The sequence below is a fragment of the Mizuhopecten yessoensis genome, unplaced genomic scaffold (genome assembly GCF_002113885.1).
Source record: "Mizuhopecten yessoensis strain PY_sf001 unplaced genomic scaffold, ASM211388v2 scaffold716285, whole genome shotgun sequence".
NCBI classification, from domain to species: domain Eukaryota; kingdom Metazoa; phylum Mollusca; class Bivalvia; order Pectinida; family Pectinidae; genus Mizuhopecten; species Mizuhopecten yessoensis.
The window spans coordinates 232564-258255 of NW_018480040.1; the positions used below are offsets into that span (position 1 = coordinate 232564).

The 25692-nt window shown below is 34.7% G+C and overlaps 1 protein-coding gene across 1 annotated transcript; it reads right to left on the reverse strand.

The window, feature by feature from the left end:
* Window positions 1–4186: 4186 nt before the first annotated feature.
* LOC110442630 (WSC domain-containing protein 1-like) lies at window positions 4187–24385 on the reverse strand. Its single transcript, XM_021486317.1, has 5 exons — window positions 24358–24385; window positions 16570–16703; window positions 7454–7584; window positions 6339–6474; window positions 4187–5595 (listed from the first exon to the last, which is right to left on the reverse strand). The coding sequence occupies exons 2-5, from the start codon at window positions 16688–16690 to the stop codon at window positions 5237–5239; spliced, it is 747 nt and encodes a 248-aa protein (XP_021341992.1). The 5' UTR covers window positions 16691–16703; window positions 24358–24385; the 3' UTR covers window positions 4187–5236.
* Window positions 24386–25692: the final 1307 nt, after the last annotated feature.

Genomic DNA, 25692 nt, shown 5'->3' on the forward strand with positions numbered 1-25692 from the left:
ACAGCGAAATAGCGTTAACAATCTTAAAAAAGGACAAAAGAATTATTTTACGCGGACATTAACGGTCTTTTAGACACTTTTAGTGATACAAATCCCAGAAATGCTTGGAAACTTGTCCGCAGATTAATAAAATCATCTCAAACGTCTGGTAGTATACCGCCATTACGGAGTGCGACTGGAAACATAGAAATGGATGACGACATAAAGACTAACATACTTAATGACTACTTTGCTTCTATTTCTACTATCGACGATACTGACACAGACGTACCTGTTATAGAATCCAGAACAGACTCGACTATCTCAGACATACCCTTTAATATTAATGACATTATTGACATACTCAAAACTTTAAAAATTGGTAAAGCTGTAGGAAATGATACAATTAGTCATAATATGTTAAAGAACACTGCTAATTCAGTTGCTTATCCGCTATCTTTAATCTTTCGTTCTTTTTTAGAGACTGGATCTTTCCCCAGACAATGGAAGCTTGCTCTAGTGATGCCAATTTTTAAAAAAGGAGATAAACAAGACCCCTCAAATTATAGACCTATTGCATTGCTAAGTACTGTTGGTAAGGTTTTTGAAAGATTAGTTGCTAAACATTTACATAGCTATCTTTTAGAGAATTATCTTATATATAAGTATCAGTCAGGTTTTCAACCAGGTCATTCTACCGTACACCAGCTTATAGAAATATACCACAACGTGTGCGACAATCTTGAAAAAAGCAACCCACCTGTTAAGTCTTTTGTGATATTTCTAAGGCATTCGATCGAGTGTGGCACAGGGGGCTGGGGGTGAAAATAGCTAGCTATGGAATATCGGGTAAGTTATTGGAATGGTTAATTGATTAAATTACAAATAGATCTCGACAAGTATTTTTTGGAAACAGTAAATCCTCTGTTAAGACAACTTATGCAGGAGTACCTCAGGGTTCAGTCTTAGGTCCGTTGTTGTTCATACTTTATATTAATGATATAACAGATAATTTAGAAAGCTTATCAAAACTTTTTGCAGATGATACTTCTCTATTATGTTCAGATAAATCCCCACAAATATTAGAACAAAAAATTAATAACGATCTAAGAAATATTCAATTGTGGGCTGATAAATGGTTAGTTAGTTTTAATCCTGCAAAAACAGAGGCTTTACTTATTTCTAATATAGAACTAGATCACCTGATTGAAATAGATTTTAATAATATCAGTATAGACTTTGTTGATAACCATAAACATCTGGGAGTATTCATCGATGCTAACTGTAAGTGGAGCTATCATATTGACAATATTTGTAAAAAAGTAGTCAAGCAGTTAGGTGTTCTCCGTAAATTGAAATATAATCTAAACCGCCGTACATTAAATAAGATATATAGATCGTTTATACTTCCTATTCTAGAATATTGCTGTGAAGTTTGGGATGGTTGTACTCTTACTGATACAGACAAGTTAGAAAAGTTACAATTAGAGGCAGGACGTATTGTCACCGGTTTACCTTCCTATGCTAGTAGACAATCTATATATACTGAAACGGGATGGGAATCCCTAGCCCACCGGAGGTCCCGTCGGAAACTGCAATTATTTTATAAAATTCATCATAATATTACTCCTAACTATCTAAACACTCTACTACCTCCTCTTGTCGAAAATGCTCGATATAATCTTAGAAACGCCGAAAACTACAACCTGCCTAACAACAGACTAGAGTTATCTAACATGTCTTACTTTCCTTCTACTATTAGACTCTGGAATCAGTTAACTTTAAGTATTAGGCATAGCTCATCTTTTTCATCGTTTAAAAATGCCATTAGAGACAAACATTTGCCCCATGTACCCAATTACTTTTTCTACGGTGATAGAAAAAATAACATCCTACATACAAAACTAAGAAACCGTTCTAGCACTTTGAAAAACGATCTATTCCGAGTTAACCTGGTTGATGACCAACGTTGTATGTGTGGTTACCCTATTGAAGACACCTTCCATTTCTTTTTTAACTGTGATAATTATGTTGAACAGAGAATTAAACTTTATCGTGAACTGAATGCATACATCCCCCTTACATTGAATCTACTTCTTTTTGGAGATATAACAATTTCGGAACAAGAAAACAAAATTATATTCATGAATACTCAGCAATATATACAAGACTCGAACAGATTTTAACACCCTTCANGGAGAAGGAACAACCACGTGGTCTGATATATATTTTCTTAAATTTACAGTCTTGTTGCAGTACTTATCTAGTAATCTCAAAACATCGGACCCTCTAACCCCTTCCTCCCTCTCCTCCCCTCTCACCATCCCCCTATCTCTCTCTCTTCCTTTATCTACATGTGCATGTTTATACTTGTGCGCATGTGTGTGGTTCGGTGCGTGAATGTGTGGGTGTATGTATGTCACTGATTAATTAATTTATAATACATAGCTTATTTACGTAGTTCTGCCATCATGAAATTTTGTTAAAAAAATATTATTGTACAGGGAAAGAGCTTGATATAAGTTGTAAAACTTGTGCCCTATTCCATTGCTATGTAAAAAAGGCAATAAAATATGTTTAAAACAAAACAAATATAACAGCGTTGGTTAAGGTCCGTAAAAGTGGTTCACATTTTCGATAAATTCGCTGGTGTTTAGAAGTCGCGGATTTTAGTCAAAGTGCATAACATGACCGCTATACAGTACATTAACTTACAAATTGATATGAGACTAATCAAATGAGTCAGAAATGATTTATTCTATCGAGGCTCCCAAGATGAGGTATGAAATTATCACATTGTGATACGAATTCAAGAATCTTTATATTTTTAACACGTAACCCAACTTTACACAAAAAAATGATAAGAGTATTCTTACTATAATTATTTTGATATAATTAGCGTCTTTATCTAGATCTTCTTGATATTGCCTTCAGTACGACGTTATAATGTTTGATACAAAGATTCGGTGACAATGTTGGAAATTAACATGTTAGTTATACTGATGAGCCGCACAACTTAAAGCGAGTTAATGTAAAAAATAGTGTCAAATACTTCCTTAGTTGCTTCAAAATCAGTTCAAACGAATTTAGATGCCATTCAATGATCGTTTACGACAATAAATATGGGAGAATATTTTTTTGAATAGTTTAAAGGTTCATTGTATTCCTCCGCGCAAAGCTTCTTTTTGTTTACGTTTATCACAGACCGAGGATTTGCGATCGTTTCTCATTGAGCTTAAGGTTTTTGGAAAACATGGTGTTAAGTTGACTTTTTTAAATGAAGAAATATATACGGTAGTACGTGGGGTGGCCTCTCGATCTTATCCATGTGCTCACGATGAGAAAATTGTTCTCCCGACAAACCATGAAAATACGGTGTGATAACTATAAGTCTGTACTATGTAGCAGTTTTTCTACAATGACAATAAACGGTGTAGCGTTTGGTGAAAAAACACTTACAGAGAAACTGGTTCTGATGTCTTTCCTATTGGATGTGTTGATGTCTTCTCCGTTCCACTTGTTTTAATGTTTTGAAAGAAACATGCCTTATGGGTGTTTTTTTTTCCTTTTGCTTTTTTTCATATATTCCACATATTGTACAATCATAGATTGTCATTTATTTGAACTTAAGTATCCATGTTCAATTACTGTTTTTCCTATATATTCTGTAACCTCCTCGTCATTTTGTTTTAGATATAAACGTCAGTACAGTTGTGCAAGTACACTTCCGTTGCCCCTGTAGCTCAGTAGGTATGACCGATACTAGTAGTTCGAATCACGGTCTCGGCCGGCTTAAATTTTAAACTCTGAACACTGATGTTGATTGTATTCTGTTTATTTCATTTTTTTATTATAATTATTATTATTATTATTCATACACGTTCCGCAAAGTATGGTTTTCTTTTCAGAAATGATCTACCTAAGCTATAGTCATGCTGGTAAACATAGTTTCGGTACGTAGTTGCAGTTTTTGGCAGTGGTACGAGTATCCTTAAATTCATTCCTACGTCACAAAAGGACGAAATATCCATGTGATAGCAGTAAATAGTTAATGACTTATTTTATATTTCAATGGACTGACATATTTATTTCGATTGTTATATTTACTATGGTTCATAAATAATTTCTTATTATGTGTTTGTTGTTACCTGTAATTCACATTCCGATGACGAAAAACATAACAAGAAATGTACACGATATCCATGAACTAAAGTTTTATTGGGTCTTATATTGCAGTACATAATCTGTATCGTGTTCATTAAGGATCCCCGTAAATAATTATTTGCCGTCTAGCCCGCCGTGTAAATAGCGGTCGGCGTTTAATGTCAAACATGAAAAAACAGTGAATTTACAAGTGATATACGGACTAACAATGTCACTGCTACCAAATGATTCTCAACCCAACGACAAAGGGGTAAAAAAAACTTTCACAGAGATCAACCTGCTCGCTCAGGAAAAACCGGATAAGTTTCCGGAATTCTGCTTCCAATGGCAAGGGAGAGTTAAGATTAACTACTTCCCACTGCAAGTTATCCTCAGGGGTAACACTGGAACCTATGCTAAATACTCGTGTACAATACGGACAATGACCGTAACTAAACTACAATAGAGAGAAACATTCGTATGACCACTCTGTACGGGACGACGGCTAGAAATGACCACCAACTCGCATTCACTGCGCAACGTCATAGCACACCCAGCACGTGCTACACTAGCTGAACGTGTCGAACAAGACAAATTATTCCTGCTATACTAGCGAAACGCGGGAATATTTAAATATGAACAACAGTGTTACGATTGTAAAGATTCCGCATGGCTAGACCTTGATTTCGAACCCTGCTTTGCAACCGGATTTATCATGGAAAATCATCCTAAGGTCACCTTCGAAAAACAGGTTTATAGAAATTGGGACTAAGAAGGAGCATTGTTATTGAGGAGGAAATTAAGGCCGATTTTAAAGCTTGATAACTCACCTGACATAATCGAGAAATATGTTCATTATATAATCATGATCATCATTCATTGATTAACTAGCAATAACAACTCCATTTTCTTTACCTCCAGTTGCAATTTAGACGACTCGGTAAAAACAAACTTATGATGCAGACTGTGGTAACTTTTATCTAACATAGAGAACGACCTGGAATTTGCTCCCTCCTTAAACCGACCATTAACGAGAATGATGGTAATCGTGAAATTGTACATTGTCACCGAGTAAATTCGATACAAATTCGTGATTTATTTCACTTCCTTTTCTTCATTTCCGATTGTTACAATGGAGACATCTCTGTGCATACAGGACTAAACGGATGACATCAGGGACGACAACCACCACTGTCATTATGGCTAAGATGGCCGCCGCGACGTAACCCATTGTCATACTACTTGGCCGAGAGTCATACTCGCTGTTAAATTTTCGTTTATACGTTGACGTGGATTTTTTTGAGACTGTAAGCTGAGCTTGTAATTCAGACAGTATTTCCTGTTGTTGTGCCGTCGTCAGATTCGTTGAAAAGATCCAGCTGGTTTTATTACAATGACAGATACAGGAATTATTCACAATTTCAACCGACTGTGTTGTGGCCAAGACCGTGCTTTCCGTAGTAGTCTGATAATCTGAAGTAAAAAACAAATGTTTCAAACCGTGACTCGATTTGTTTATGCATAGATGTAGATAAGCACAACATACCAATTCACAGCAACGTATTAATGCATCGAGCACTAATTAGTAATTAATCAATTCTCAAACGGATCGTCGTTCTCATGTGCCATGATTTTAATATCTGTCTAGGATTTTTGCGCCAATATGTAGTACACATAGTTGAAAATATACGATTTTTGCTCAAACTGTTTGTTGGCTTAACCTTGAATATAATCACTTTTTTTGCTTATTAAATAAACCGGAAAATAAGGTGCTTTTTTATAAAACTCTTTAAATTTTTAATTAAAAAAATAAAAAATAAAATCATTTTATCTGAGCGTGAAAGGAACATCTGATTCTTGCTGCTCGTTTCCAACAATTGCTCTATCGAGTGTTCTTTTTGTGTTTTCTATACAATCTAGAAAACAGTTTGTTTTATGGGTGAAATTTGTAAAAAGAATTGAAGAAAATGTTATTTTCAATTTAGTTAAGATAAATACTGATGATTAAAAAAAAAACATACAGTATGTAATATTTGACAGCCTTGTTGCAGTTCAATAATAAAACCTTTTTTTTTTTTTTTTGTAAAATATTAAGATGCCGCCAAACATCATAACACACAATACCGCTATTTAACATGGAAAAGAGGACATTAGAGAGGCCTATATTTTGTAAATCTGCCCTTGCAAAACATTATTTTTCCAAATCAAAAGCTTACCTGTGCTGTAAACAGACATCTTCCAAGTTCCTCCACAAGTCTCGCTCTGGTTCCCACCACAGGCCCGGCTGCATGCGTCTTCTGTGGTTAACTGATTCATATCAATGTCATTTCCACAAAAGCATTGCGTACTGTACTGCAACGAATAGAATATTCATAAACATTAAAAGAGTCGCAAGATTTTTTTATTTTTTTAATTCAATTTGTTCTTATCATATATATTCCTAACTCTTGATTAAATATACTGACAATTTACATACTTCAGTAAAATTAACTCCAAAGTTATCGATTGCTCCTATCAGTCATTTTGAAGTGGATGGGCTGGGGGTCATTTAAAAGTGAATCTCATTAACGAAAGTTCCTGAAAACATATGAAAGTTCATTGGAACCTCGCTGTTAAACCCACAAAACAAATTAAAATTGATCGGTATTGTTTTCAATTGCGTATGTCTGTAAATAAAAGATATAAAAAAAATAGCAGGTTTCTTCAAGAATGATACCTAGTTGTGGCATTTTCACAATAGATGGTATAACACTCACAGGGGTCCTAATGTGGGACGAAACTGTAGTATCCCTAGGAAAACCCAGTTAGTCTGAAAAGTGACGCCATACCTTAATGGCTTTCGTATGAGTGCCATTAATATTTCACAAGTATGGCAGAATACTGAGTATTGGTATAATTTGTCATACGATAGGATTTGTATGGTGTTCAAAGGAAAACCCTTAGAACGATTGGACTATTTTTTTTTATAATTTTGCAATGCATTATGCACGGACGACAAAATGACTGCATCGAAAAAGAGGAATAAATAGTAGCGTTATCTTTGGGACTATATTCTAACAACATCTAGCTTGACAATAAGGCTGTGCAATATTTCAATTGGTTGCTGAACGCAATCCTACATATACTTCTACCTAGACTACAGACTCAGAAGTTCAGCTAGAACAGGTCAGTGTTACAGTTAGATACAAACCTATGCTTTAGCGGTATACACACCATCTCCTACCAGATAAAACATATGATTCTAATAAAAGATTTACTTTAAAAACCATTCGTTACCCTATAAACGGAAAGAAGTCGTTATTAATTTTTCAAGAAACTATAACATGCTTACCTGTGTGCCGGCTAAAGTGTTGCCGTGCTGGAAACAATACTGAATGCACTTGTCTGTAGTAAGTTGAGAATCACTGTATTGGTTTTCTTTTAAAAGCCGTTCGGCAATGTCATTGAAGCAACCGATGTATGCTGAAAAAATGGCAGGAGAATCTCAATATACGTAATATATCGTAATATAAAATTACAACAGCAGACACATCTAAATCCTTGTATAAAAGAAATGAACAGTCTACAACTTCTTCTACACTGTGCATTGGATAATAACCATTTATTTTTTTCAAACAGGCTGTACACGCATAAAGCTGTTTCAAAATCTCTTCCGAAAATGAAATGTAAACAACCGAGCCAGGGACTTTTCGAGGGTACACGCATTTAATTGTGTTGGTATTTGAAGACTTGCTAGCAGTGTAACAAAAAAGTTGATCATTTATCTATAGATTTCCTTAAAGCAGTTACGTTCACGGTCAGAATGTTCCGCGGAATTTACTACGAAGGTGACTTGTATAAGTGTTTTTTAAAACTGTCAAGTTCTGATTTCATGTGTTGACGAGCGATGTGAATAGATTGGCGGTTTAAATTGAAATAGACATCGGGTATAAAGCGTGACGCCGGTGTTTAATTGTTTAATGTCTGAATGTCGAATAATGACGACCGAAGAAGTCTTTTCCAAATATATCCCGCTTGAATTAACAACATATAACAATTGCCGAAATAAAGACATATAGGCATCCGTGACAAATTTGGCACGCGCAGACGTGCAGTTAAATTAAATAATAACATTATCAAGGTCACCTTGCTTATTATAAGAGTGTGGACACTGAGGTAAACGCGAAAAAGACTTTCGGTTTACCAGGTAGAATAGATATAATCAACATAAATATGTGTTTTTCCATTATGTGATCACCCTCGTTATATATTCCACCATAAAACTCGCACAAAAATGTTGATTTTTATGTTAGAAATTACGATTACTCGTGTGTCATATACACAATTTTTAAGGATTCAAACGCATATTTTAAACTTCATTGAGGTATGCATCTAAGTTGATTATAAGCGCATGTTATAACACCTCACACGAGCGTGCCTTGATAAATATCTCTGCAGGGAAAATTAATGAATTTCTCCATTAAAGTTCCAAATATGCGCTTCAATACCCATATTTACATGTCACTAATAAATAAAAAGAAGAAAACTGGGAAATAAAAATTATCGTACATTTAGTATCTATTAAAAAAACGCACTGCAAAATCAACATTATGGAGCAAAAATTGAATGAAATTAATATAAAATACCGTTAATTACATAAATTGAATGAAATTAATATAAAATACCATTGATTACAAAAATTAAATGAAATTAATATAAAATACCGTTAATTACAAAATTTGAATGAATTTAATATGAAAATACCGTTAATTACAAATATTGATTAAATTTCAGAAACACTCCTGCTAACTTCAATGCTTACTGAATAAAACAAATAATTAATAAACTTTCAAAAAGTATGAATGCATACATGAAATAGCTCAATATCTGGTCATAAAGGTCTATATAGTACGATGATTTATCTCTAGAAATCATTATGCTATTTAAACAAACGTCAAACATGAACATTTCAAGGGATGCGTTTCCAATAAAGCGAAATCAATAATAGGTACTGTATTAATAATTAAAATTCCATAGATATCAACCTGTTCCAAAAGTGGACCATTCTGGCTGAAATGAATGTAAATATTTTATAACACATTGATCATGAGCAGACAATTAACTGTAACAGGTTTACAGAGACGTATTTGTTAAAAACAGGAGAAACTGTCACCAGGCCACAGTAGGATCTCTAATTATAGAATTTAGTAAAACTTTCTCGGTAGAACATAGAGTAAAATTATGCTGGTCTGAGGCCGGCCTGAACAGAACACACATTTTTGAGTTGGGTATTCCTTCAGAGATCTCAAAATAGAAATAACCTAGAAATATTTACACGTAAATATAATTTACCTGTGTGTAATTGACTTTCAAGCAAGCGTAATGATTTTGCTAAAATTGGTGACACGCAACTCTTTCCTGGCCCACTGGACATGTTTTTGAACAGAATTATTGATTTTCGTGTTTGTTTCCTTTTCCTAACATACACGATAAAGGTTAATTCAGGCTCCTGTTTGTGGCTTTGTGCTATTGTTGAAGATAAGAAAATGTGCTCCGTAGTAAGATATCTTATTTTATTGTACAATTATCAAGTGTATACCCTATTTCTGCACATTAAAATAATAAATAGGTGCTGTAATCATCATAGTACATTTTGACGTATAGCATAAAATAACTGATTATGAAGCAGGTGAGGATATGGTTTGAGACAATTCGTCCCTCAATACTAATAGACTAATGACATAGCATTTCTTTCTGGTTGTCGATTCTTGGCGAAATTTCAGAAACACTCCTGCTAACTACAATGCTTACTGAAATAAACAAAAAATTAATCAACTTTCAAAAAGTATGAATGCATACATGAAATAGCTCAATATCTGGTCATAAAGGTCTATATAGTAAGATGATTTATCTCTAGAAATCATTATGCTATTTAAACAAACGTCACACATGAACATTTCAATTGTAATGCTTTATGACTGAGCATGTAAACAATCAAACCTGAAGGAAATCATTTGCATGCACAAAATCACAAGGGACGCGTTTCCAATAAAGCGAAATTAATAATAGGTATTAATAATTAAAATTCGATAGATGTCAAAAAACCTGTTCCGAAAGTGAACCATCCTGGCTGAAATGAATGTAAATAATTTATAACACATTGATCATGAGCAGACAATTAACTGTAACAGGTTTACAGAGAGGTATTTATTAAAAACAGGAGAAACTGTCACCAGGCCACAGTCGGATCTCGAATTATAGAATTTAGTAAAACTTTCTCGGTAGAACATAGAGTAAAATTATGCTGGTCTGAGGCCGGCCTGAACAGAACACACATTTTTGAGTTGGGTATTCCTTCAGAGATCTCAAAATAGAAATAACCTAGAAATATTTACACGTAAATATAATTTACCTGTGTGTAATTGACTTTCAAGCAAGCGTAATGATTTTGCTAAAATTGGTGACACGCAACTCTGTCCTGGCCCACTAGACATGTTTTTGAACAGAATTATTGATTTTCGTGTTTGTTTCCTTTTCCCAACATATACGATAAAGGTTAATTCAGGCTCCTGTTTGTGGCTTTGTGCTATTGTTGAAGATAAGAAAATGTGCTCCGTAGTAAGATATCTTATTTTATGATACAATTATCAAGTGTATACCCTATTTCTGCACATTAAAATAATAAATAGGTGCTGTAATCATCATAGTACATTTTGACGTATAGCATAAAATAACTGATTATGAAGCAGGTGAGGATATGGTTTGAGACAATTCGTCCGTCAATACTAATAGACTAATGACATAGCATTTCTTTCTGGTTGTCGATTCTTGGCGAAATTTCAGAAACACTCCTGCTAACTACAATGCTTACTGAAATAAACAAATAATTAATCAACTTTCAAAAAGTATGAATGCATACATGAAATAGCTCAATATTTGGTCATAAAGGTCTATATAGTAAGATGATTTATCTCTAGAAATCATTATACTATTTAAACAAACGTCACACATGAACATTTCAATTGTAATGCTTTATGACTGAGCATGTAAACAATCAAACCTGAAGGAAATCATTTGCATGCACAAAATCACAACGGACGTGTTTCCAATAAAGCGAAATTAATAATAGGTATTAATAATTAAAATTCGATAGATGTCAACCTGTTCCGAAAGTGAACCATCCAGGCTGAAATGAATGTAAATAATTTATAACACATTGATCATGAGCAGACAATTAATTGTAACAGGTTTACAGAGACGTATTTATTAAAAACAGGAGAAACTGTCACCAGTCCACAGTAGGATCTCTAATTATAGAATTTAGTAAAACTTTCTCGGTAGAACATAGAGTAAAATTATGCTGGTCTGAGGCCGGCCTGAACAGAACTCACATTTTTGAGTTAGGTATTCCTTCAGAGATCTCAAAATAGAAATAACCTAGAAATATTTACACGTAAATATAATTTACCTGTGTGTAATTGACTTTCAAGCAAGCGTAATGATTTTGCTAAAATTGGTGACACGCAACTCTTTCCTGGCCCACTGGACATGTTTTTGAACAGATTTATTGATTTTCGTGTTTGTTTCCTTTTCCTAAGATACACGATAAAAGTTAATTCAGGCTCCTGTTTGTGGCTTTGTGCTTTTGTTGAAGATAAGAAAATGTGCTCCTTAGTAAGATATCTTATTTTATGGTATAATTATCAAGTGTATACCCTATTTCTGCACATTAAAATAATAAATAGGTGCTGTAATCATCATAGTACATTTTGACGTTAGCATAAAATAACTGATTATAAAGCAGGTGAGAACATGGTTTAAGACAATTCGTCCCTCAATACTAATAGACTAAGGACATAGCATTTCTCTCTGGTTGTCGATTCTTGGCGAAAGTGAGACATGTCTTAACATATAAAATTGAACATCCTTGACATATATAAATTTCAATATTTTACAATTAATTATTGGAGTATATATTGTTACTTCATATTTATGAATTATTAGCTATTAAAACTATTTAAATGTATTTTTACGCAATAGGACATCACGTATAGTTGTTTAATTTTGCATAGCTCATATTTAACGCGGTTTCGATTAGAACTATTTCAAAGGAATGAAATTTCGCGCTATCTTTTATGACCGCGAATATAGCGAAATTAAATCAACTGCAAATATTACCATCTACACTTTAACATTTTATTTGAGATAAATTGAAATTTCCCTGATAATTACTAAATATGAATGAAAAGGTGAAGGAAGTGAATCATTATAATATTTACTGGGTCCGAGGGTGGTCAGATGGTACAGTGGATATCGCACTCGCTTTTCATCAAGGCGAACGGAGTTCGATTCCCCGATAGGACGTTAAAAGGTTTATGGTCACCTGCCCGACCACGTGGGTTTTCACCAACAAGAGTGATTAATTTAAGTTGAAATAACTTGTTTTATAATTGTTGTAAAATAAATAAAGTTTATAAAAAATAAAAAATAAATCTATTTCAACAATTCTATCAATTAAGTTAATCACCTTTGTAGCGAGCAGGGATCTACATGTGGGAGGGAAAAACACGTGGTGATCACATATCTTTTCACGTTCAATCGGGGAATCGAGCCCCGGTTGTCTTGGTGAAAGGCGGATTAGCTATCCTATATAATATATATAAACTTTATTGATTTTACAACAATTATAAAACAGGTTATTTCATCTTATAATAATCACTCCTGTTGGCCCAGATGCTAGCGGGGGGTCTTAGTGTTGTAGGAAACCGGAGTACTCGGAGAAAACCCAAGTGCTCGAGCAGGTGACCCCATACCTGTTCACGTCCGATCGGGGAATCGAACCCCGGCCGTCTCGGTGAAAGGCAAGTGTGCTTTCCACTGCGTCAACCGACCACCCAACTGAAATCATGTATGAGTAGAAACTATGTAAACCAAGTTATTGTTGCATATACCAGTACCGATTGTGCCTCGTTTAATCCTTTTAGGTTAATCTCCGCTAAAAAGTACCTTTAAAGACGAGCGTTTCAAAATGCAAAAAACAATTATCAGACAAGGCGATATCAAATAAAAAAAAATGGTCTGCTTAATGCAAATGTTTGTTATCAAGAAAAATATTCTTAATCAATTTTAATGCTCACAGAACTACATATAAATAGCTATCATAATGAAATTATTTAAATCAATACTTAGTTTAAATGTAAGAATTTAGTAAACAATAAAACTACGGAGCACGTTTTCTAGTCCATACTAGAATCAAATTAATGGTTCCGGGTCGGTGTACACAAATGTAGTGCATTAAGGCTAGTTGTGAAACAAGTTTTCCTTTCTTTCATGTGAAAGAAATGAAACTATATGTTATACCGAAATGAAGCATGATCTTCTCTCCTTGAATTGAAGTGTTTGATTGTTTGTGGTGGATGTATTTTGGCGAAAAGAAAATGTATGCTGTTGGACCCTTAAACATAAATGTATCATAGGGTCGTATCATAGTTCAAACGGATTCTGTTTGCCGAATTAAATTATCTTGTGAAAATACCAATCAACAATAGTTATCGAATTCGCCACAAATGTGTTTGTATCTCCTATTCTATCACATCAGATCCGGAAATAGATGTATCCCCTTTCGTAGTGTATCGAGAATATTTCAATGGCCGCCCCTGCAGGACGGGGATTGAGGAAGGAGTAGAACTGTTGTTACCCACTGCATGATGTAAGAGAAAACTAAAGCAGAAACTCCAATTCAGGATTGGGAATTTCCATTTGCTCACTGTACTTTGGGGCACAAAATAGCCAAAATAAGTCAGTGGCACTGCAGACATTTTGAATGTTCTCTCTACTTCCTACTAAACTTTTGTTTAGCACCGCCTGTCTTAGCAACGTCTCAATGTTGGCATTAGAGATTTATCCTTTTAATGTTACATAAGGGATATAAATCAGGTGTTAAGATTACTTTGCCTCTGAGGAGCTAATCTAAGGGAGGCTGGTGCGGGTTTTTCGATGCTGACAGTTAAATTAATATCTCGGGCAGGTAAATATTCACTATTTTCGAGGAAAAGGTGACAAATTCGCAACACGGCTCTCACGAGTAACAACAAAACAGAACATCCTTGGTTGCTATGATCACAGGAACCGGTCACAATTCGTGGTTTTACCAATGTAATATATAAGATTATATAGCAATCAATAGGGAAAATAATAATTATGTTGTTGACCATACCACAATGAACTTTTACGCATTTTACCTGTCTGTAAGTCACGAATATAGCAAACGCCTAGAAAGCCATTTCCGCCCAATGCGAATCCGTGTCCCAAGACTCGCTATGGAGATCAATACAAAATACTGCCAAGCGTGCTTATATGTGGCCTGCTTAGCTGCCAGTATTACAATTATTTTTCTATTTTCTTGAAAATGTACTCAAATTTAATTAGTACTCTTGTATTTAACTAAAATGTGAATTTTGACTTGCTAAAGTTAGCACACACGCCAATTCACAGCGTGTGTAACATAGCTCGTAGAACCCACTACACTGTGTGGGTCCAGAGAGGTAGAGATACGGCCAAACAGCGAGCGGGGCATCGGTGTTTTACAGACACATTTCTTCAGTTTTGAAAAATATTGTTAAATTGTATAACAGTTTTGATGCAATGTCGCTTGTTTCCGAGACCAGACAACAGGATTCAGCAGTTTCCAGCACTTCAGTCATATGCCCAGAGAACTACGTGGCCATTGGCCTCTTGTTATAGATCCCTGAGGTATACGAGTGTATGTTCACGATATCGGTTCGACAAATTGACCCAGACATTTGGTACAAAAAAAGAACATTGCATGTATTGTTCTGCATTGAAAGTAGTGATATTCCCTGATTGTTATTTCTGTGTGTAAACGGTAGCGTAGCCGTATTTGCAAAACATTTGAAATAGGATAGATCTTTTTACTGTAAAATATGTTCAAGTACTCAAACTTTAAATGAATAAATAAGATAAAATAAATAGATACTCATTACATTTTGGTTTACCATACAATTTCATCTCAATCCCAGGTCGACTTTATTTATCTACTATACATAGTTGTGTATTCATTCTTAGCTCTGGAGTATTTGAGGAATTTCGGATAAACGGTCAATTTTACATAAAAACACATAGAAAAAACATACGCAAATGGAATACATTGTGCACAGCTACATGTATGATCAATCTTCAGGAAATTGGAGCTGGAAGTATTTATTAATGGGATAAAGATATATTAGTTGGTTATGCTTAATTACATAAAATATATATTGTTTAGTGATCCGATTTAAAAACGCATATTGTAGTGAGGATAAACCTTCAAATGCGGTCGCCCCCTTTTAAAATTATTTTTTTTACGCTTGGTATAAATATCATAATTGTGTGATATTATGAGATAGGTGTTGGTCTAGTTTTGACGACTAGATTGGTGGACGAATTTCATATACTTATCAAATACCATTAATACAATCATTTTAAAAACAGTTACATGATGTAATATTTTTGTTTTCAAAATGCTTTTTGCGCGCAACCAAGTAATACGAAACAAGCGCATATGTGTTAAAACAAGGCTTTTTTTGTTTTTTGTTTTATATATTTGCACATGCATTTGAGTGGTTGAGGTATATCATTGAGTAACAAAACGATTTGATACAACTTTATACATCGACCGTCCTCTTAGCAGTGACTTAATACGTCATTTGCACTTCGTCCGTATTACCTATACCGCATTTGTGTTATTTTTAGTTCTGTTGTTTTCTCTCGACAAACAAAATTAATATTTAGTCTGACCATACGGAGATCAATACATCATTTACATATAGATCTGCCTCTTTATCATAAGTGTGATTGCCACATATTTACCGGTGGGTCATCTGTCTGAAAAGGCTACCAGATAATACTGGTGCAGTAAGCAGAACACAAATACTGTACAAAAACAGTTTGCCAGTGGAAACGAAACATACGGGCAATATGAACAAAAATTACATTTAAACGTATACAACTTCGATTGGTAACGCCAACAGGAGGTGTTGATCTGAAAGAATTTGCAAACGTCATTTGGGAAGTCGATTTGGTAAGTTCTCTTGTCCACAGCATATCACTCGTGAGGTTTTTATTCCAATGCATATACACTATATAGTTTTATGAGCAAAAGCAATCTACTTTCGAACGAAAACATTTTTCATCCAATAATCGTACGAATTTTTTTAAATCATGCATCAAAATGTCTCTAGATTATTCGACTCCCTTTTAATTATTTACTGTAAAATATCAATTATAAGTCAAATAGAACAAGTAACTGGAACGTTTATTACTGACAAAAACGTATGACCGTTCCTACCCCATACGTGATGTACATTGATCTAAACTTGTTCTCCGTATTTCAACGTATTTATTACAGAAACAAGGAGTACCGATTAAGACAATAAATAATTTGTAATTTTATCAATAAAATAAACTCACCTCCTTCTACAAAATCCACAAGCACAAGTAAAACGAGTGGAGCATGTAATATCGCCATTTCACACAGACCGAACAGCACCGGATAGCTTACATTTGTACCACGTGGTGTTGGACATCTCATCTCTGTTATATGCCTGGAATCGATTAAAACTATCTGTTGTTGTTCTTTTCTTTCCGTTTAATATATTGTATATGTCTCACTAGCAGCACTATGACTATGCCAGTTATTATACTGTCTGCATGCAAAACCAGATTGGTGACTTTAATCGATAATCAGATGTTAAGGACCACCAACAAGCTTTCCCAAAATAAAAATAAAATACACAGAGATACAACCTGGAAGATGGATCGTTGCCATATTTCTCCGTTTACAACTGTAAAGCCTATAACATTGATATTAGTAATTGTGCACAAGCTTGAATGATAAATTTAAACGATAATCACATGTTAAGGTCCATCAGCAAACTTTCTTAGAATGAAAAAAAACACAAAGATATCACCTGGTAAACAGGAAGAGGATCTCGCCGTATTTCTCCGTTTACAACTGTAAAGCCTATGATAATAATGATTTACTGATATGGCTTTGTATACAAGCTTGAATTATTTATTTTATCGATAATCATATGTTACGGACCACCAGAAGGCTTTTCAAGAGAAACAAGACATGTTTTCTACACAATGATATCCCAGATTAACAGGAAATGGATCGTCGCCATATCTGTCTGTTATCTAAAGAGTTGCCAACCATCTGATTAAAAGTAATTGTTTGTCAGCACACTAAATGGTGTAATATTGTAAAAATATCTTACACTAGCACTTAGTATGATACCTTGTTTAAATGACTGTGCGTTTAATGGTATTTGAATTAAACTTCCCTCCGGAATGCATTTGTTTTAGTTTACGCTTTGAACATGTTAATGGCATGTAAATAATTAAGTTCTCTAATGGAATTTGTTCCATCCGAGTTAACATATTTAAGCGTTATATGGGATTTGAAGTAAATTTTCCTCCAGAATACATTTGTTTTAGCCTGCGCTTTGTATATCTTGAATGCTTGTAAATAATTAAGTTTTCTAATGGAATTTGTTTCATTAGAGCTTAACTATTCGAGCGTTTTAATGGATACTAGCCCTCCGCTACTGGACCGCGGGTTCGATACCTACGTAGACCAGTCGCCAGGTACTTGCCGGAGGTCGGTGTTTTTTCTCTCCGGTAACTCTGCTATCATCCACCACCAAAACGTGACACGTCCTTAAATGACCATAGCTGTTAATAGGACGTTAAACACAAACAAACCAAACTTTATTGATAGAACATGCTTTCCTGTTTCTACTATGTAAATGACAAACATTATTTCAAATTAAATTTGGAGACAATAAAAGACATTTATTAACCAGGTACATATAGATTAATATATGCTCTACATTAAGTAAAAAAGCCATTCTTTAATATAAAGTGCACTTCGAGAAGCCCACGTTGACTTTGCCATTGTAATCATCACTATTTCAAAGATGTTACTGAAACATGTATATTCTAAATATACAAAGGATCCTTTTGTCGCCCCAGAAACAATGTACGAATTAGTTCTTTTGCATGTAACACAATAAAAAAACATTGTGTTCAACTGCATTGAAAAGAGAAAATCTGGAAATCAAGAGGCCCAAAAAACGGCCTTAAAAGCATCAATACATCTCCAGCACATAAGCAGGCATAGACACAAAGGCAGATATTAGCCAGGTTGCATAGGACTAGTAGTTAGCGCCTGATAAGGCAGCTCCTGCGAATTCATTAAAATTCGTATTGATTAATGTATATGCTAATTGTTTTAATTGTATAGCTATGTACTGTAAATGTATCATAGGGTCGTATCATAGTTCAAATGAATTCTGTTTGACGAATTAAATTATCTTGTGAAAATACCAATCAACAATAGTTATCGAATTCGCCACAAATGTGTTTTATCTCCTATTCTACCACATCGGATCCGGAAAAAGATGTATCCCCTTTCGTAGTGTATCGAGAATATTTCAATGGCCGCCCCTGCAGGACGGGGATTGAGGAAGTAGTAGATCTGTTAGTACCCACTGCATGCTGTAAGATAAAACTAAAGCAGAAACTCCAATTCTAAATTGGGAATTTCCATTTGCTCACTGTACTTGGGGGCACAAAACAGCCAAAATAAGTCAGTGGCACCCACTGCAGACATTTTGTATGTTCTCTCTACTTCCTACTAAACTTTTGTTTAGCAACGCTTGTCGTAGCAACGCATCAAGTTTGGCCTAAGTGTTGAACGTTCGACCAAGTGGGGAAGACAATGGGTTCTGTCCAAAGGTCTGGACAGATCAAGGCACAGTCCTTAAATGTTAGTTGTTATTCCAAGTATACTATGCCTGGATGGAGAACTGTGCTATGTGCCTTTACATTGGTATTTCAGTGAAGACGTACTCTAAAGACGGTATCAGATCCGGGTCACCGGAAGGAGGTAAATAGACCAACACACGACCTCCAGCACCCATACACACAATCATGCATACATTAAACACATGAAAGCACATTCTTGAATGACCTGAGCTGTTAATAGAACGCTTAACACAAAACAAAAACAAAATGTATACTTTACACACATAAAGGCACGTCCTTACATTACCTTAGCTGATAAGAGGAAGCTTAACTCATTAACGCAACAGGAAATCAATTACCAACGGTAACTTCTGTTCCTAGAGGGAATCTTTTAACACAGGTAAATCTTCGATGGTCAAATTTGTCTTTGATGAAACGATCATGGTTAATATAGTCTATGTTGTGATAAGGATGATACAATGTATAAGCAACATATGGACCAACGTTTATCACAGATAGGGCTTTATCGAGTATGTGTTTTATGACTTATTAATAAGGTAATCGCTATTAATTCTGATATCTGAGATAATGACTGTCATAAATAGCGACTGGCAATATAGATGATTAAAGTTCATTATCCTATACACCAAGCTACATTTTTCTACCTTGCCAACTTCAAATCGGTTTGATGATTGTTGTTCTTTAAAATCATTATCTTTATTTATCACTTTCATTACTTCATTACTTGTCTACTCACCTGTCAATTAGTAAGTGGTTGGACAGTGCGAGAATTGTTGAATGCTAGCTGTTAGCGCCGAAATGGCAGCTCCGGCTGTATGTTCCCCAGGGAGTTGAGAAAGGTATTGACTGATTGCAAAGGCTCTATAACTACGGATAATAATTTGTGAACCGCTTTGAGACGACCTACGAACTAGGTTGTGATAAAGCGGTATATAAGGACCTCGAATTATTTGTATTATTATTATTACAAATGTATAAAGCAATAGATTAAGTACTATCATAGACTCACATGGAAGCACGTTATGTCGGCCAATCATTACTACGTTATGCTTTCCAAAAAAGCAAATGAATACCCTAAGCTACATTTTCAATGCTAATTCATTTGAAAACATTTTCATTACTTTTATTAATTCATATGTTTTGTCATCGTATATACGAATCCGATCATATATTTGAAAGAAATATGTATTTATCTGAAAAGGGTGATGACTTCATATGAAAAGTCAGGACAGCCTCTAAATCAGGTCATCAAAATGCATTTAAGGTGGCTCCACACTTTCGCAATTAACCAGCAAAATTCGTTGAAACTTTCATATAATGGTTATGCATCTATGTAGAGTTGAATTTATGAAAATCTAATCATTCCGATAGTTTGGGGACTTTTTTGGAAAAAATACCAAAATTTGAATTTTCGTCAATTTTAATATTTTCCGGGGTTTTTTGTGTGTGCCATTGTTCGGAACAATAACAACAATAATAAAATGAAAAGAAGCATTTCTAATTAACCCTACAAATATTTTATTCATCGCAAATATGTAACACATATGTTTTTTATTGAATTTGTACGGATAAAAATGACTATCTACAAGCTAAAAGCAAACAGGACACAAAGATCTATAATAATTAATTTATTTTACATTTTATTTTTTGGAAAAAAATCGGAGAGGGGTGATATTTACACAATGACAGTTGTCTCTGTTTACATATAACAAAAATGATGGAAATAAATAAAAAATATAAAATTATCAATTTATTGTTCTTTAATGGAACCAAATTACCCTCAGTCATGTACACTTTGGACATCATTCCACAGTCCGCTAACTCACGGTATATTTATAATTACATGTCAGGTACATATGTGACCAGAGGCTATTGCATGGTATGCCGTTCTCACATGCTCTCACACATGCATTTCATAGGTATCTTGCTATTTTACAAAACATTATTTTCACAGAGTAAGTAGACTACATTTGTAAACACGATTTAATCGACAGAGCGAAACTCCCTCAACAGCGAAAATCGTAACGACCTCGAGCTTATGAACTCGTGTAAGCACGTGATATGCACATGTGAGGTTGGTACGTCCGCATTCCATGCGTTTACTATATGACCTTCTTGAGGTCGTTTGGTCTCATGTCACTGTCTTCCCGTGAGTCTGTTTATGTCTATGCATTGGAAAGCTTTATTCCTGAAGTGCGTGTGATTATACATTTCCCGGTAAAATGTCGATATCGGGTGTTGACATATCATCGGCACGCACGTGTACTATTGTTTACCAAGGGCCTGTTCGTTTATGCGGAGCAACCGGTTTGACCGTTTATAAATGTAACAATTTCGGGTATAAATCCTGGCGGACCTGCAAATATGTATGCAGGCCTTGCAAGGCTTTCTCAAGGCTCGCCTGAAAGCAGCATCAGATTACTAGATCCGACCCTATTTAATAAACGAACAACAGTGGTCCGATCGGTTTGACCGTTTAAACAAAAACGGCCCTATAATTTGCACTACGATATTGAATGCCCGATACGCAATACGGAAATGACGACACGGTGTACATGCACATTTCGATCAAGATAATTGAGTCCGAGCTGTACTTTTTCCGAAAGTACGTCACGAAAATGGACGCTGATGACGATGTGTGGAGCCACCTTAAGCACACTACCTTTTTTCAAGCTAACAATTTCATGACAGTTTTATTACGTTTATTTAACATATTAAGAAGATTCATTAATGACTTAAAATCAATTCTTTATTTGAAAAGATTGGGTAGGACGACATAAACGAACAAACTATTACTTTTAATTAAAGTTGATGTTGATTCTATGTTGTAGCTAGATTCTTATCTATTAGATATTTATCCTTTAATGTTACATAAGGGATATAAATCAGGTGTTAAGATAACTTTGCCTCTGAGGAGCTAATCTAAGGGAGGCTGGTGCGGGTTTTTCGATGCTGACAGTTAAATTGTAATATCTCGGGCAGGTAAATATTCACTATTTTCGAGGAAAAGGTGACAAATTCGCAACACGGCTCTCACGAGTAACAACTAACCAGAACATCCTTGGTTGCTTTGATCACAGGAACCGGTCACAATTCGTGGTTTTACCAATGTAATATATAAGATTATATAGCAATCAATAGGGAAAATAATAATTATGTTGTTGACCATACCACAATGAACTTTTACGCATTTTACCTGTCTGTAAGTCACGAATATAGCAAACGCCTAGAAAGCCATTCCCGCCCAATGCGAATCCGTGTCCGAAGACTCGCTATGGAGATCAATACAAAATACTGCCAAGTGTGCTTATATGTGGCCTGCTTAGCTGCCGGTATTACAATTATTTTTCTATTTTCTTGAAAATGTACTCAAATTTAATTAGTAGTCTTGTATTTAACTTAAATGTGAATTTTGACATGCTAGAGTTAGCACACACGCCAATTCACAGCGTGTGTAATATAGCTCGTAGAACCCACTACACTGTGTGGGTCCAGAGAGGTAGAGATACGGCCAAACAGCGAGCGGGGCATCGGTGTTTTACAGACACATTTCTTCAGTTTTGAAAAATATTGTTAAATTGTATAACAGTTTTGATGCAATGTCGCTTGTTTCCGAGACCAGACAACAGGATTCAGCAGTTTCCAGCACTTCAGTCATATGCCCAGAGAACTACGTGGCCATTGGCCTCTTGTTATAGATCCCTGAGGTATACGAGTGTATGTTCACGATATCGGTTCGACAAATTGACCCAGACATTTGGTACAAAAAAAGAACATTGCATGTATTGTTCTGCATTGAAAGTAGTGATATTCCCTGATTGTTATTTCTGTGTGTAAACGGTAGCGTAGCCGTATTTGCAAAACATTTGAAATAGGATAGATCTTTTTATTGTAAAATATGTTCAAGTACTCAAACTTTAAATGAATAAATAAGATAAAATAAATAGATACTCATTACATTTTGGTTTACCTTACAATTTCATCTCAATCCCAGGTCGACTTTATTTATCTACTATACATAGTTGTGTATTCATTCTTAGCTCTGGAGTATTTGAGGAATTTCGGATAAACGGTCAATTTTACATAAAAACACATAGAAAAAACATACGCAAATGGAATACATTGTGCACAGCTACATGTATGATCAATCTTCAGGAAATTGAAGCTGGAAGTATTTATTAATGGGATAAAGATATATTAGTTGGTTATGCTTAATTACATAAAATATATATTGTTTAGTGATCCGATTTAAAAACGCATATTGTAGTGAGAATAAACCTTCAAATGCGGTCGCCCCCTTTTAAAAATTTTTTTTTTACGCTTGGTATAAATATCATAATTGTGTGATATTATGAGATAGGTGTTGGTCTAGTTTTGACGACTAGATTGTTGGACGAATTTCATATACTTATCAAATACCATTAATACAATCATTTTAAAAACAGTTACATGATGTAATATTTTTGTTTTCAAAATGCTTTTTGCGCGCAACCAAGTAATATGAAACAAGCGCATCTGTGTTAAAACAAGGCTTTTTTTGTTTTTTGTTTTATATATTTGCACATGCATTTGAGTGGTTGAGGTATATCATTGAGTAACAAAACGATTTGATACAACTTTATACATCGACCGTCCTCTTAGCAGTGACTTAATAGGTCATTTGCACTTCGTCCGTATTACCTATACCGCATTTGTGTTATTTTTAGGTCTGTTGTTTTCTCTCGACAAACAAAATTAATATTTAGTCTGACCATACGGAGATCAATACATCATTTACATATAGATCTGCCTCTTTATCATAAGTGTGATTGCCACATATTTACCGGTGGGTCATCTGTCTGAAAAGGCTACCAGATAATACTGGTGCAGTAAGCAGAACACAAATACTGTACAAAAACAGTTTGCCAGTGGAAACGAAACATACGGGCAATATGAACAAAAATTACATTTAAACGTATACAACTTCGATTGGTAACGCCAACAGGAGGTGTTGATCTGAAAGAATTTGCAAACGTCATTTGGGAAGTCGATTTGGTAAGTTCTCTTGTCCAAAGCATATCACTCGTGAGGTTTTTATTCCAATGCAAATACACTATATAGTTTTATGAGCAAAAGCAATCTACTTTCGAACGAAAACATTTTTCATCCAATAATCGTACGAATTTTTTTTATATCATGCATCAAAATATGTCTCTAGATTATTCGACTCCCTTTTAATTATTTACTGTAAAATATCAATTATAAGTCAAATAGAACAAGTAACTGGAACGTTTATTACTGACAAAAACGTATGACCGTTCCTACCCCATACGTGATGTACATTGATCTAAACTTGTTCTCCGTATTTCAACGTATTTATTACAGAAACAAGGAGTACCGATTAAGACAAATAAATAATTTGTAATTTTATCAATAAAATAAACTCACCTCCTTCTACAAAATCCACAAGCACAAGTAAAACGAGTGGAGTATGTAATATCGCCATTTCACACAGACCGAACAGCACCGGATAGCTTACATTTGTACCACGTGGTGTTGGACATCTCATCTCTGTTATATGCCTGGAATCGATTAAAACTATCTGTTGTTGTTCTTTTCTTTCCGTTTAATATATTGTATATGTCTCACTAGCAGCACTATGACTATGCCAGTTATTATACTGTCTGCATGCAAAACCAGATTGGTGACTTTAATCAATAATCAGATGTTAAGGACCACCAACAAGCTTTCCCAAAATAAAAATAAAATACACAGAGATACAACCTGGAAGATGGATCGTTGCCATATTTCTCCGTTTACAACTGTAAAGCCTATAACATCGATATTAGTAATTGTACACAAGCTTGAATGATAAATTTAAACGATAATCACATTAAGGTCCATCAGCAAACTTTCTTAGAATGAAAAAACCCACAAAGATATCACCTGGTAAACAGGAAGAGGATCTCGCCGTATTTCTCCGTTTACAACTGTAAAGCCTATGATAATAATGATTTACTGATATGGCTTTGTATACAAGCTTGAATTATTTATTTTATCGATAATCATATGTTACGGACCACCAGAAGGCTTTTCAAGAGAAACAAAACATGTTTTCTACACAATGATATCCCAGATTAACAGGAAATGGATCGTCGCCATATCTGTCTGTTAACTAAAGAGTTGCCAACCATCTGATTAAAAGTAATTGTTTGTCAGCACACTAAATGGTGTAATATTGTGAAAATATCTTACACTAGCACTTAGTATGATACCTTGTTTAAATGACTGTGCGTTTTATGGGATTTGAATTAAACTTCCCTCCGGAATGCATTTGTTTTAGTTTACGCTTTGAACATGTTAATGGCATGTAAATAATTAACTTCTCTAATGGAATTTGTTCGTTCCGAGTTAACATATTTAAGCGTTTTATGGGATTTGAAGTAAATTTTCCTCCAGAATACATCTGTTTTAGCCTGCGCTTTGTATATCTTGAATGCTTGTAAATAATTAAGTTTTCTAATGGAATTTGTTTTATTAGAGCTAAACTATTCGAGCGTTTTATTGGATACTAGCCCTCCGCCACTGGACCGCGGGTTCGATACCTACGTAGAGCAGTCGCCAGGTACTTGCCGGAGGTCGGTGTTTTTTCTCTCCGGTAACTCTGCTATCCTCCACCACCAAAACGTGACACGTCCTTAAATGACCATAGCTGTTAATAGGTTTTATGGGATTTACATGTTATATTAACCCTAAATCTAATTCACTAGGTTATCTTTCTGA